This window comes from Athene noctua, chromosome 1 (genome assembly GCF_965140245.1).
Source record: "Athene noctua chromosome 1, bAthNoc1.hap1.1, whole genome shotgun sequence".
NCBI lineage: Eukaryota > Metazoa > Chordata > Aves > Strigiformes > Strigidae > Athene > Athene noctua.
This window is the reverse complement of record NC_134037.1, coordinates 41,626,043-41,639,296: the sequence shown is the minus strand read 5'-3', so window position 1 is coordinate 41,639,296 and position 13,254 is coordinate 41,626,043. Positions and strand designations below refer to the sequence as shown.

The 13,254-nt window shown below is 37.2% G+C and overlaps 1 protein-coding gene across 1 annotated transcript in view; it reads right to left on the bottom strand.

Moving 5' to 3' along the window:
- Positions 1-489: 489 nt before the first annotated feature.
- The window catches only part of CFAP206 (cilia and flagella associated protein 206), a 35,603-nt gene continuing 22,838 nt past the window's right edge, over positions 490-13,254 (bottom strand). The window contains exons 10-15 of the mRNA XM_074895993.1: positions 12,812-12,931; positions 10,095-10,293; positions 9,258-9,395; positions 7,073-7,266; positions 5,861-6,004; positions 490-2,334 (exon numbers count right to left, since the gene is read on the bottom strand). Coding sequence (XP_074752094.1) covers positions 2,104-2,334; positions 5,861-6,004; positions 7,073-7,266; positions 9,258-9,395; positions 10,095-10,293; positions 12,812-12,931 — 1,026 coding nt within the window. The 3' untranslated portion in view covers positions 490-2,103. The remainder of the gene's footprint in view (positions 2,335-5,860; positions 6,005-7,072; positions 7,267-9,257; positions 9,396-10,094; positions 10,294-12,811; positions 12,932-13,254) is intronic.

The window sequence follows — 13,254 nt, the reverse complement described above, 5'->3', positions numbered from 1 at the left end:
GTGCACAAGGACAGGTGGTTGGAAAGATGTGGGCTGAGCCGTATCCGAGTCAGGTATAAAAAAAACCCCACCAAAGCCCCAACCCAAAAAGCAGCTGCAAAAGTGGCCCTTCCTTGCGGAACCCCTGCCGGTGAGGCTGTCGGCATAGCGCCCGGTCTTGCCATCACGGGTACGCTCACCAGTGGAACAGGAGAGCCAGGCACAAATAAAAACACACTCAAGTTCAGATGGGCATCAGTGAATGTTGTCTCCCCTTTCACATGAGCAAAGCCATTTTGAAAAGTAACCTCTCCTTTTTTTCCTGGACTATTTTATTAGTAGTAAACACCCAGGAATCTCACACACACAGTTCTCATTGCCAGGAGTAAGTTCTTAGGTACTGACAGGCTTCTGCCATGCCAAAGCTGAAATGTAGATTACAATTGTATTCTCCAGTATTCTACAATACTGCAGTACCTTCTGCAATGGGAAAGAAGAGGGTAAGTAGAATAAATGGGATTTTTACTTACCAGTTTTCTTTTAAATAAATCTATTTATGGATTCTTGAAATAACAGTTTGATAGTTCAAAGTAACAAGTTTAACATAAAAGGTTCAAAGCAAAGGATGATAAAAAAACATATAGATATCACAACAACAAAAAGTATTTCATAAAGCAGCAACACTGTATTTTTCCTGGGGAAAAAAAAAAGCTGCAGCTGGTAATAGCATTCATATATTTATTAATAAATCTAAAAATTGGTGCCAGCTCATAATTTAAAAACATGGAGAAGCAGCACATCTGGCTGCTACTGATTAGTTTATTTTCACAAAAGAGAAAATCACCTAGGGAAAAACCATTTTGCTAAGTTCTTTCTGTGCTTCCCTCCTGCTCCTTTTTTTTTAATGACGCCTTGTGGTTTTGTCCCAGCTGTATAACTTTAAAGCCACATACCTTGAAGAGAGTTAAACAAAAAGAGAATACTATCCTGCACAATGCCATATAAAAATCACCCAGCAGCTTGAATCTTCGACCTTTACTGTCACAAGTTTGTGTAACAATGACCCAGAAACCCACGCTGCAACATGCTGCACCTGACCAAAAAAGAGATTTAGAAACCTCAGCACACTCTATGCAATCACAGTTGCACACCTGGACGTTTTGCAGACAGTAATGTGTTGTGAAAAGTATCTCTGTTTTAAAGTACCTTCTATTTCCATTTGAGAAGATGTTTCATCTTAAAGCTCGAATGATTCAGATTTTCACAAACCGAAGCACTAGGTGCAATTGTGTTGATCAGATCTGGCACCTATTTCCCTGCCACAATGAAATAAAGCTAAAAATCTTTTCCTGTTGTGCTTTAGTTTTTCAAAGAGAAGTGAAACAGAGCTTTCAAAAAGATGCCCTGAAGTGAAGTTCCTATGGTTTCCAGTGTGCACACCAGCACTCTGTTTAGCCAACAAATACAGAAATTACTAGACCTGAAAGGCTGCCAGAGCCATCTGAGATTGATTCTGTCCCCTTGACATCCCTGCCTTGGCGTACACTTATAACACCTATTGCCCTGCAAAGACGCTTGGGATAACGACAGCACAAATGGACAGGCCCAGGGACCGAGACTGAGGTCACTTTGCTGGTTTCACCTTCTTGATTCTGCTCTAGGGGTGGAGCTCTGACATTCGGGTGACCTTCCTGGGATCAGTGTTGTTTCGCACCAATGGGAATTACACCTCTGTAAGAGCTGCAGCATTGGCCCCATATCTCATAAAAGCTATTTGTCTTACACTATACTTTTCATGTATCAAAGACATGGCTCTTAACAAGAGTGTTCCAGCAAACAATCATTGCATTAAAACCTCAAGAAAATCCCAGAACACACACTACACATTTAAATGTTAATTTAAGTTATAGTCTTTGGGAATATGTTGATTCTAAATTGCTGTTTAAAATCTGGCTTATCATTTCCATCACTTCATGACAGTCAGCAGCCTCAACAGATAAATGAAGTAAATCAACTGCTCCTGGAATCAAATGACACAGTAAAATATTTTGCATCTTAATTCAGATATATGCACGGATTTTAATATATACATTCAATATATATCTTTAGGTTTCTCATTTTCACTTAGGTTTCATCTACTGCTCTTGTTAAGTCTACTTTGACCATATGAGTAGTAGGAGATGATCCTCCTTGGAGACCTTCCAAGAAAATCTGTGGTCTGGGTACATTGCTTGAGTTGTCACACTTAGTCTGGGTGCTAACATCTTTTGGCAAGTACACTTGGGTGGAGTTCTGTCTTCTCATATGGCTGAGATCAGTCTGCGTGGCATGAGTTAATTTGCGTCGCAAATTGGCCTAAAAACACAAAAGAATTAGATTAAGCAAAATTTTGTTTGAATATTTTAGCATAGTGTATACTTAGGTCTGTTTGTATATTTTTACATCTATGGGCTTCACAAACTTGGAACATGGCCCACTTCACCCTACTATCAATGCATGGTTGCATCTGTGATTTGATAACTCCTGGGCTAACAGGATGTGTGAACAGCGCTGTATGTAGCCCACACAATTTTAAGTCAGCCTCTTAACTGCTTTTATATTTTCCTTTGGTCATTGTGCTTCAAATTTTAAGCCTTTGTTTTGTCAGAAGAAAATGTTGGTTTCACGGTAAATCCTTCCAGTGCTTCAAATTAATTTCAATCAGTCTGAAAGCACACTGGCAGGCTTGGATAAATCTCTCTGGGTACCTGCAACCTAAAGCAAGTTTGGGAATCCTGAATATTGTGGATAACCTAAGCACAGTATCAAGTCTTTGTCTGGTTTCTACCAAATGTGAGGATGTTTGGGGGTAAGTATCGGATAAAAGGGAAAAAATGCCTTCTTTCAAGACATTGGCCCTTGGCAAAGGGCAAGAGTTAAAGTAATTTATGATTAAAGCTCTGTTTAATCACAGAAACTGCTGTAGATACAACAAAACTGCTTCTCAGAAAGTGTTAATATTACAAAGTCAGCACTTGAAACAATGAAATGTTCCTTACTCCACTGAGCTTTCTATGTCAGCAATGATGTAAACCACCATAAATCCTATGACATAATGTCATCAAAATATACAAAATACAGTCTCATGTGGCAGGATCCAGACCCCTACATGTAAGGGAGAAAGCCCCTGGAGTCCAGTCCAGTCAGTGGAGACTGGAGTCAGTGGAAGCTGGAGAGTTAAAATTGGCCAAATTCAGTGTTTGTATCAGGGTGAGTCAAAATATTTGCCAGACTCCACTGGAATGGAAGTTGAAGCACCTTTATGTATTTTAATCTACAGCTGAATCTTATGCATAGTGTCATCAAGGAAAACACAGAAAAGAACAATAAGGAACCTACAGAAGAGATGACATGGAAAGAAAGACAGTATTTTAGTCTCTTTTTCTGAGGATTTTAATGACTATTAAAAAAAGAGCAGGCATAAGATACTGTTTATTAAATTTATCCCTCTTGAAAAATGAATGTATGCTATTGCAAGGAACTATGCTTGCACAGAGAAACAAATGTGAGCTGAAAGATTTTACTTCTAATATCAAATAGGTGTTCTAACAAAGTCATATTTTAACACTTAATATCACTACATGTTTTCTGGCTAAGTATGAACAGAAAAAAAAACAGGGCATCTGAGCTCATGCTCTAACAAAACCCACAAATGCCTGATGCTCCCCTAAAGTATCAAATTCACAGGTTCATTGGTAGGCTATTTCTGTTATTTTAGCACTTTGATTCTAAATGTTGTATCACCTCCATATTACAAATTCAGCATAGTCACTGTAGACAAAACACTTTTGCATACATCTGGCATTTTTTCTTTCCACTCAGCATGACTAATCTCCTATATGGACAGCTGAGGCTAAAACACCCGTAGTACTTTAAAGTACTTTCTCTAAATATTTCAAACTAACAAGCTACAAATCTGCTTGTGAATGGTCTTCATGTTCAGCTATTGGAAAACAGCCACCTTTGCTTATGCTAAAGATAAACCACTGACCACATCTTACAATTATTTATGTACTTTTCTCCATCACAGAAGCAAAGGAAGCTTTTAGCTAGGCCTCTTATAAACGTAACTGGCTTCTTTACATACCTCAGTAGCAACTATTAGAATCGTTTATAAGCCAGTTAACATTGCCAAGACTTCTCAGCCCAAAATTTTGTTTTTGTTTTAGAACGTTAGAGATTTTGTGGTAAAAGGAACAACAGAAAGGAAATAGGCTGCACAGCAGACCACAGGCCTCCACAGTGCCTCTGTTCACAGAAAAAAAAAAAAATCAACCCTCCAGTATTCTGTGTGCAGTCGATATTGGTAACTGCAATATTCCCTGCACTCACAAGTTCATTTTGATTGAATTGTGAAAATCAGGTGCTATACCTCATCAGGTGCTATACCTCGACAACTGTGTGTCCTGGCAAACCCTAGAAAGAAGCTTTTAAAATATATACTGTCACTTTAAAAGCTTTTGTGTATGTGACCAACCTTCTGTGGACAGACTGTGATTTTTCAATCCATCAGAAAATCATCATGATAGTATAACAAACCTCTCCTCTGGCTTATATATACAACAGAAAACCTGCTTGCTCTATTTCTTACCTCTCTGGTCCTACATGAAAGAGGGATTTTTTTTTTCAAAGAAAGCAGAATTGTTTTTAGCAAACATGAAGAAGGATAAAATGAAAAGTATTTCATTATACAAAAAAAAAGAAAAAAAATGGTCTCATGCTTCATACCTTTCACAGATGGATAAGTTAGCTCAAAGAAAGCTTCTGCAATGTCAAACACATACAAAGGTATCCCTAACTGTTTTGTAAAAGGAACAAGACTTAGAAAACTTTTTTCTCTTAGGATATTATTAATAGCAGGAATAATTAATAAATAGATATTGTTTTATAGGTTTAATTAATAGACCACAGGTGCTCTAGGAACAATACTGACACTTTAAGCAACTTAGGCTAGGTAATTAAAAGCTAGACACAGATTAAGTATATGTTAAATATAACATTTTGAGCTTTTCTCAGAAGTGTAAAATTGAATTATGATGAAGATTGTTCAGAAGATAAGTAACCATGATGACCAAAGACTGCATCAGTGAGCAGTGGGTCGGTCCAAAGAGGAATCAGAATGGAACAATAAGAACTAGCTGAAACTGGAATATGACAGAATTTTGAAATTGATGATGAATTGAGAGCTGAAAGTTCCTGGAAAATCACCAAAGATTCTTTGTATTGTATGTTATATCAGATATATAGAGGGTGCTTTTCGTTGGCTGTTGCCACTCACTGAGGTGATGGCCCAACTCTGAGTTGTTAATAAAGCAAGCCTAGAGATACCCACAACCTGGTGAAATCCTTTAACAGTTCTGTCTGCCAGTTACTACATTTTTCCTCCTTACTTGATGATGAGGAATATTAATATAAATTGTTCAACTTGCAATAAAGTTTTGCTTGACACAAACCTTTCTGCAACCCCCTTTTTTTTTTTTTACAAAGAAAGTATATAGCAATATCTTCAACTTGTTAAATTTATTTGTATAGAGAAACAGCTTTAAAATCCAATGCAAATCACAAACTGTTAGTACTTAAGGCAACTGAAACTTTTGGAATGAATAGACTTAGCAGTGGAAGCACTGCTCAAAAAGCTGGGGAAAAATACAGAAAAATCAGGAGAATAAGAAAGTCTAGACATAAGGAGGGAAAATACCTATAAAAAAATACTGAGCCAGTTGTAACGAAGTGTATGTCTTTGAAAAAAGTCAGATTTATGTTGCAGGGAGCAAAAGTTTACAGTAATTTATTCTGAACTTTTTTATCCAAAAAAAGAAAATCCAGCAATAACAATACAAACCAATTTTATAGCTTTTCTTCTCAGTTCCCATTCATTCCATTCATAGGATGTCACAATAGTTGGAGGCAAGATATGAGTATCAGTTTGAGTACTATTATCACATTTTATGGTTGGTTTCATCAAACATTTGCCTGCATTTCTGGCCTGGATGAAAAAAAAAACAACAACTGAAAGCCAAGCAAAGTATTAATGAGAAGAATACAGACATCTAAGAAAAATAGCATATGGATATGCTACTTTTTAAAAGCAAATAGAAACCTGAAAACAACAAGTGGATAAGGATTTTTACATTCAACAATATTTTTGTTCCCCCTGTCCCTGCTAAAAAGAAGAAACTGTTGTGTATTCAATGGATTTAATTTCTGACAGAAAACCCTTTCAGCAGAGACCACAGCTGAATTTTAGACTCCCACATCCCAAGTGAGTGCTTAAGCATATTGGATTTTGTTAAAAAGGGGTTCTATCACCACTGCCGCCATTATTTTATGATGCAGACACAACAGTTTGTCTTTATGAATGGACTAAAAATCACAAATCATAATTAGGAGAAGTGCTTACATCTCTGCCAGAGCAGGACATAAACTGTATCTTTCTCACCAAGGACTAGTTCAGGACTACACTCAGGACTACATTGCTAGGGACCTAGAATTCACGGTGGATCACAGAGAATGTCTATGAATCCAAATCAAGTCTTTGGATTTCACATAGTGGCACTGTTGCACTCATTATTAATGAGTCCTCTTTAATTTTGTAATATATTCCATAATTCCTGTCCCCGAATATCATTCCATCCTCATCCAGCACATACTGATGAACTGCTAAGCTAAAGCTCCAGTTAATATGGTATCTGGCTTATCTTCAATCGCATTTATTTACTGTCCCTTTAAGCTACTTTTGCAAAAATCAGGAAAAGAAACATCAGACACAGGATCTTCTTAGTCTAAGGACAAACAGCTTTTATCGCTGCCACAATCCTTCGGCTCTACATATTCTCCTATGAAGAGATAAGGTGAGAACAACATTAAGGGAAAATGTTTCTTATGAACTCCCTAAAGACCTGGAAAAGATGGACCTTCAGACATTCTGTATGATAGGTAGATGATAATACTTCTTCCCTGAAGATGGGTATCATCCGTTCTCTTTATGTTCTAGAAAGGACAGATCAACCAGTGACCCAGCAGCTGTTCAGCAAGAGGCATGGGCCGTGTGTACCTGTGCATACGGAGCAAGGTATTCAAACTGGTGACAAAGCTCGAGCAGCTGAATTAGCTCTGCATGTTCTTTTGCTTTTTCTGCATTCAGTTGAATGAACTTATCTGGATCTTGAGCAAAGATGTATGCAGCTTCTTTGGAACTGAAAACATAGTATCTCTCCTTGTGCTTCAAAATTCCAATGGCAGGATTTCCTAAAAAAACCCCAAACAAACCCCACAAAATAAAGCAGTGAATAGTATGATATCCAATACAAAAGACATTATCAAGATTGTTTTCCTCAAGTCAGTTTCACTTTTCCTTTTTTTCCAAAATCAGAGTAAAACCCTGAAAGTAAGATTTTAAAATACAGAAAAGTCTATTTTGTTAGGTCAGTACAACTGCTTTTGATCAGTTCAAATCCAGCATGCCCTAGTACATGTCTGTCAGAAAAACAGCAGATAAAACACCTATGGGAAAGGCATAAGAAAACAGCCCATACCCACAAATGTTTTCCCTATAATCTCCAGCAAATATTTGATTGCAGGTCAGCAGTCTATTTATACACCAAAGGGCATAACACTGAAATTAACTGAAGAAGCAGATGAGAAGCTGGACAATAAATGAACAAAGAAATTTAAATTACAATAAAGGCCAAATGACTTATATAGGAAAATACAAATTGAGTTCAAGGACAGTAGCAGGCTCTGCTTCAGCTGTCATTGCCCAGGAAAGACCTAGAATCACATAGACAGCACCTTGAAAATACTAAATGGCACTACTCAGTGGCAATCAAAAAAGAAAAAAACAATGTCAGGAATGATTAGGATTAAAACAGAGGGGGAGAAGAAAACCAACATTACAACAACCTATATGCTACATTTGTAATACAACATTTTGTTCCAACACAGCAGAATAAGAAAAAGTAAAATGGAGTTGGGAGTGATCAGAGGCTTGGAAGACCTTTCTCAGAAGGAGGGGTTAAAGAAAGAGGCCTCTGGTATTAAAAAGAAATAACTGAAAAGAAATAATATGATATGGGGTTATAAAACCATGAATTGAGTGCAATATAAAATTACTATTTGTTAATTTTCCTAATAGAAAGACTATCAGATCTATGATGAGGTTATCAAACCAGAGCTTAAAAGCATCTTAAAAAGAGGTTCCTTTTCATAGTATATATAATTTTGGGGCTCCTGACAATAAGAACATCCCATGGCAAACTCTAAATGGATTAAAAAAGCAATTAGATAAATGAAAAACCTCTATCAAGGATTATTCAACAGAAGGTTACAGACTCAGCATTTATCTGAGGAAATCCCACAGCCACTAACTGCTACAACAGGGAAGGATATAATTAAGGAAGGATCATTCCTGCTTGATTTCTCATAATCTTCAAGTGTTCATGACTGTCCACATCCAGAAATCAGATACAAAGCTAGAGAGACCTTCAGTCCAACCAAGGAGAGTTATTCTCATGTTCAATATTTACACTGTCGTTAAAATATCTGTTTTTCAATATTGCCAAGTAATGGCAATATTTTCCTCCCAACCTTCTATAGGCTTAAAAAAATTCCGTATGGATAGGTTCTATAAAGGATAGGGAGATAGAAAACATAAACTGATGGGGTAGCTGAAATAAGTCTTGCTTTCAAGACAACTGACCCTAGAAGAGACAAAAAAATTTCCGATAATTAGTTCACTTAATCAAGTGAACTTTTGCATTCTTTACAGAGAAGATTTTTAATACTTCTAAACTAACAACTATTTAAAAATACATATGATGCTGGCGTGAAAGGGTGTGTTTGCAACACCCAGATACACAAAATAGAAGGAATGACCATTTTCCTATGCCTGTATTAAAACACATTAACAACAGTAAACAAACCTGCATTCGGCTGCAGCGTCAGTTATACAGATGCACATATAGCAGAAGGAAACATTTATCCATCCTGTCTTGTTTCTGCCTCTGTTTGCTCCTGCCTACTTGCTCTTGAAGTCCTCCTACCTTCTATTTATGGCAGTTCATTTGTATTATTTTTAAAAGAAAACTAAGAGGAAATAAGTTAATTGGGGTGAAAAATACAAACATGACGATACAGTACTCCAGCTTTGACATGAGAGGATTCATTCAGAACATATCATTGGATTTTCCCTATACTTCTGTACACATAAAGTATGGAAAAGACCTAACTACAAAGCATACCTGGGAGGGTGAGGCCTTTCACACCAATTGCATGTGCACAGAAACCATGGTACTGGATTAGCAACTGATCAAAATTATCAGCAGTCTCTGGAAAAAGCCACTCTTGGTTCTTAAAATCAGAAACATTCACTCTGGTTCCTAAGAAAAGGTTTAACAAAGGAAGGATTTTAGTAACAAAACATCAGATGTTTAAAATACAATAATGTTACTGAATGACCGGATTACTGGTTTTCACAGGATGACCTGCAGTGCCAAGACCCAAAAGCCAAACTTTAGCCTTGCCTTAAGAAAGATCCTACTGAAAAATCAGCCCTGCAGGACCCTTCTTTAACAGCATTAGTTTTCTTTGGAAACAGGGGACAACAACAGGAAGGTAATATCTTATTCTTCTATTTTGTTTTCACCCACTCATGCATTACAAATCCCCTGGAGTATAACTTGATTGCCAAGGATACCATCTTACAAACAAATACATCTGGTAACCAAAGCCCTGCTAAATTAGCTTTTTTATCCCCCCTCTCCATTTCAGAAATTCTGAAAGGTATAAAAAGACATAAACAAACTTTTAAAAGTAGACATCTTCTTCTCTGATCATTCTGCCACCTTTATAAGGTGTGTTTGTATCCAGTAGCTATATTTTAATTTTATATATAAAAATAAAAGCCCAAGCTACACTACATGAAAAATAAATCCACACACTACTACACAAGACTCATTTCAATGTACTGTGCAAATTCTGGTTATTAAGAAAATCAATGTGTAGCACCTTCTGTAAAAATTCAAACCACAAAATCTTATAAAATGAAGGAAAATTAAAAAAACAATAACTTTCAGTACCCATGGTTTCTCTTATCCTTTCCTCATCACTTTTCACAGTCACTCCTTCCAGAAGAGACATTAGCACTTCCTCAGGAAAAAGCTGTGAATGGATTTCCAAGAACTGTTGCAGACTGTTAATCATATTTGTGAGGAAGCTTAGCAGTAGCATCTCATTCTGAAAGCTGGTCCAGAGGTTAGAAAGTGCAACAAATAGAGGCTAGAAAATAAAGAAAATTATCTGAAATCCAGTTTTGGTTTATTTCTGCAGTGTAACACCCAAGTGCTGTGCACAACAATCCCTGCTATGAACAAAGCAGGGCTGATCTCTAAGACCTTCAGCGCGCGGAAATCCCAGAGGAACTCCTGGGCATTGTAAGATGAGCTTCCATCATGTATGCCCAAAGCATGTACATCCAGCATGTAGGCCCACAGGCCAGAGTGGTACTTCTGTACATTTTACTCCAAAGCCTTTCCCAAATACATTACTCCAAGACCATGCTTGGAGTTGAGCACTTCACTGACAATAGCTTTATAACTGAAAATAAGGTATACAGGAATAAGAAGGACCAGAAGATATGAACCTCATTAACTATCAAATGAAGTAAAACCACACCGATATGTACAAACTATCAGGTTTTGTTATTTTGTCTGCCCTGCTTCCAGAGTGACACAGTACTACAACCCCAGGCCATCATGTGTGTCAAATTAGGGGGGTGCAAGCCTCTTCAGAGTGTTACGGGGTTCGGGACAAAACTGGAAGCTGCCATTCCCAGCAGTGATGCTGACATACAGACATACACACATACAGAAGCAGCCTACAAACTCTGAGTATAAATGCTAATTTCAATGACAGTGACATAAAATGTGCCCTGTTACATCTAAACACACAAAGCATTTACAAGAAGAGCTTCAACAAATCTGAAATACACACTAACAACAATATATTTTATGTATGCTAACAACATTATTATAAGAACAGCCAACAGAGTCAGCTCTGGAATTCATCAGCATCACTAACGTTGTGGAAATGTTATGGTTACAAAATTGGAAGAAACTAAAGGAAAGACAGCAAGGTCAAAATCATTCTTACCGGAATAAACAGAGAATATTAATGAAATCTCTGTGTTTCCTAAAACAAATGTTTACTACAAATATAGGCCCTATCATACGTTTTTTAAAAGGCAGAATGCCCTGCTTCTCTACATCTGTAGAGGATCCAGCTTCTCAGCAACTAACTGAAGACAAGAACTATTTAAATGGTGTGTTAATAGAGAAATCTCTACCTGTGAAAGAACTGAAATCAAAAGACATATTTTGTTTTCAGCAGAGAAGAACAACTAACCAAACTGAAGAGAGATAAAAACCTAGGAAGGAAGCAGACAATAGCAGACAACTTCTAGAGAAAAGGGTAACGTCTATCAGTCACTTAAGCCCCGTGAAGATACAGGAGAGAAAAAAACTCCTTTGAGCAGCTGCATGAGAGGGGAAAATGTTCTCCAAATGAGAACATCTGGCTTATAAAATCACAAGCACACATAAATTGAAGTGTCAGATTGAATCTGAGATGTAGCTCAGTTCAAGTGCTGCTCCCATGAGTTTCCAGCTCAGATGCCCTTATAGGAAGTGTAAAGAATTCTCGGGGGGGGGGGGGGGGGATGATCTTCCTTCCTCCCTCCTCCACAGTAGACTTTATTTTGCTTTTTAATTATTTGTTTAGAAGGATGAAATATAACCTCACAGATGTATGAACTGCATGCTAGTTCAACAGCTAACTACAAGGAATTAAAATGATAGACATATCACACAAAATAACGAGCCCTTCCATGAAAAGCAAATCAAATGAAGCTGTTTTCTGACATATTTCTCTCCCACTTCCTTTACACACTGCCATCAAAATAATCACCCGTTTTCACAGGGTCATTGGGCACCCTCCTTCAAAATACTTGAAGTTCACATCACTCATTCCCTTTTCCTCCACCATCTCCCTCCCATGTCCTGTAGCTCCCAGCTGAGGGTGAAATAGCACAGAACATGGATTGTGCAGAGGTACATGGCTGCTCACTGGCCAGACAGCACACAAAACAGCAGGTAATTATGGCATTCCCATTTCAGACTTAATCTTAGGAGGGCTCTAACTGTGTCTCTCTAGTTGCTCGTTTTTCACAAAACTTGCAGAAAATGATATATTTTGAGATCTCTGGACTCTGACTGACTAAAACTGGCCAACAGGTTCAGAAGTTATTGGGAGGGGCAAAGAGGCTGAAAGCCCCTTCACAGAAAGCTGATTTCTTTAGAAAAATTATATGAAGGAGTCATACTGTAATTACAGGAATTGCTATCTGAAAGGACTTGAAAAGAATCATACTCTGATATGCTGTTAACTGTCTGTCAGCACTGCGTTCTTACTATTTCTGCAAGGAACGGGAGAGAATATTTACACAAAACAGGAAAATATCACGGTACATGTACAAATACTGACAAATGACCCAAGACACTTACAGTAAAATACCACTTAATTCCTTCTCCCCCTTTTTACACCTTGCTTTCCTTCTACCTTGAGATCAAATCTTGTAATTCAGTTGCCCCTTCAATAGTCACAGATGCTGTTATAATAGAAAATAATGTAGCCTTTTTCTTAACAAAAACTATTGAAAAATACACGGTAAAGTATTTTGTAATACTTTAGTAATTTTTTATAATTAATAAGAAATAGGGTTTCCATTCAAAATACTTACGAAAACCTCTTTGGTATCTACAGAAGCCTTATTCTGCACTGTGTTTTTCAGCTGCTCCATTGTTGCTGCAAACTGCACATTCGTCTTTTCAACTTCTTGAGCACTTGTAATTGCATCAGACTGGAAAAAGAACTTACTTCAGGTAAGAAGTATGACAGTCAAAAACCCAAATATTTAGTAATGATTATCTGGATCTCTTCATTCAGGTATTTTCAGACAAATGTTCGAAGGAACAAAGTACACCCTAACTTCCCATGAAATACATTTTTCCTTAAGTGTTCAGGTATAAAACCAGGTGCTTCTCTCAAACATATACTAGTAATTTTTATAGAAAAACTCTATATTTTTATAATTAAGAGAAGCGAAAAAATATTTAGAAGAGAAACATTTTTCCAAGCTTTATGATATACAAGAAAAACTAGTAAACCCCTGCAGTTTCTCAA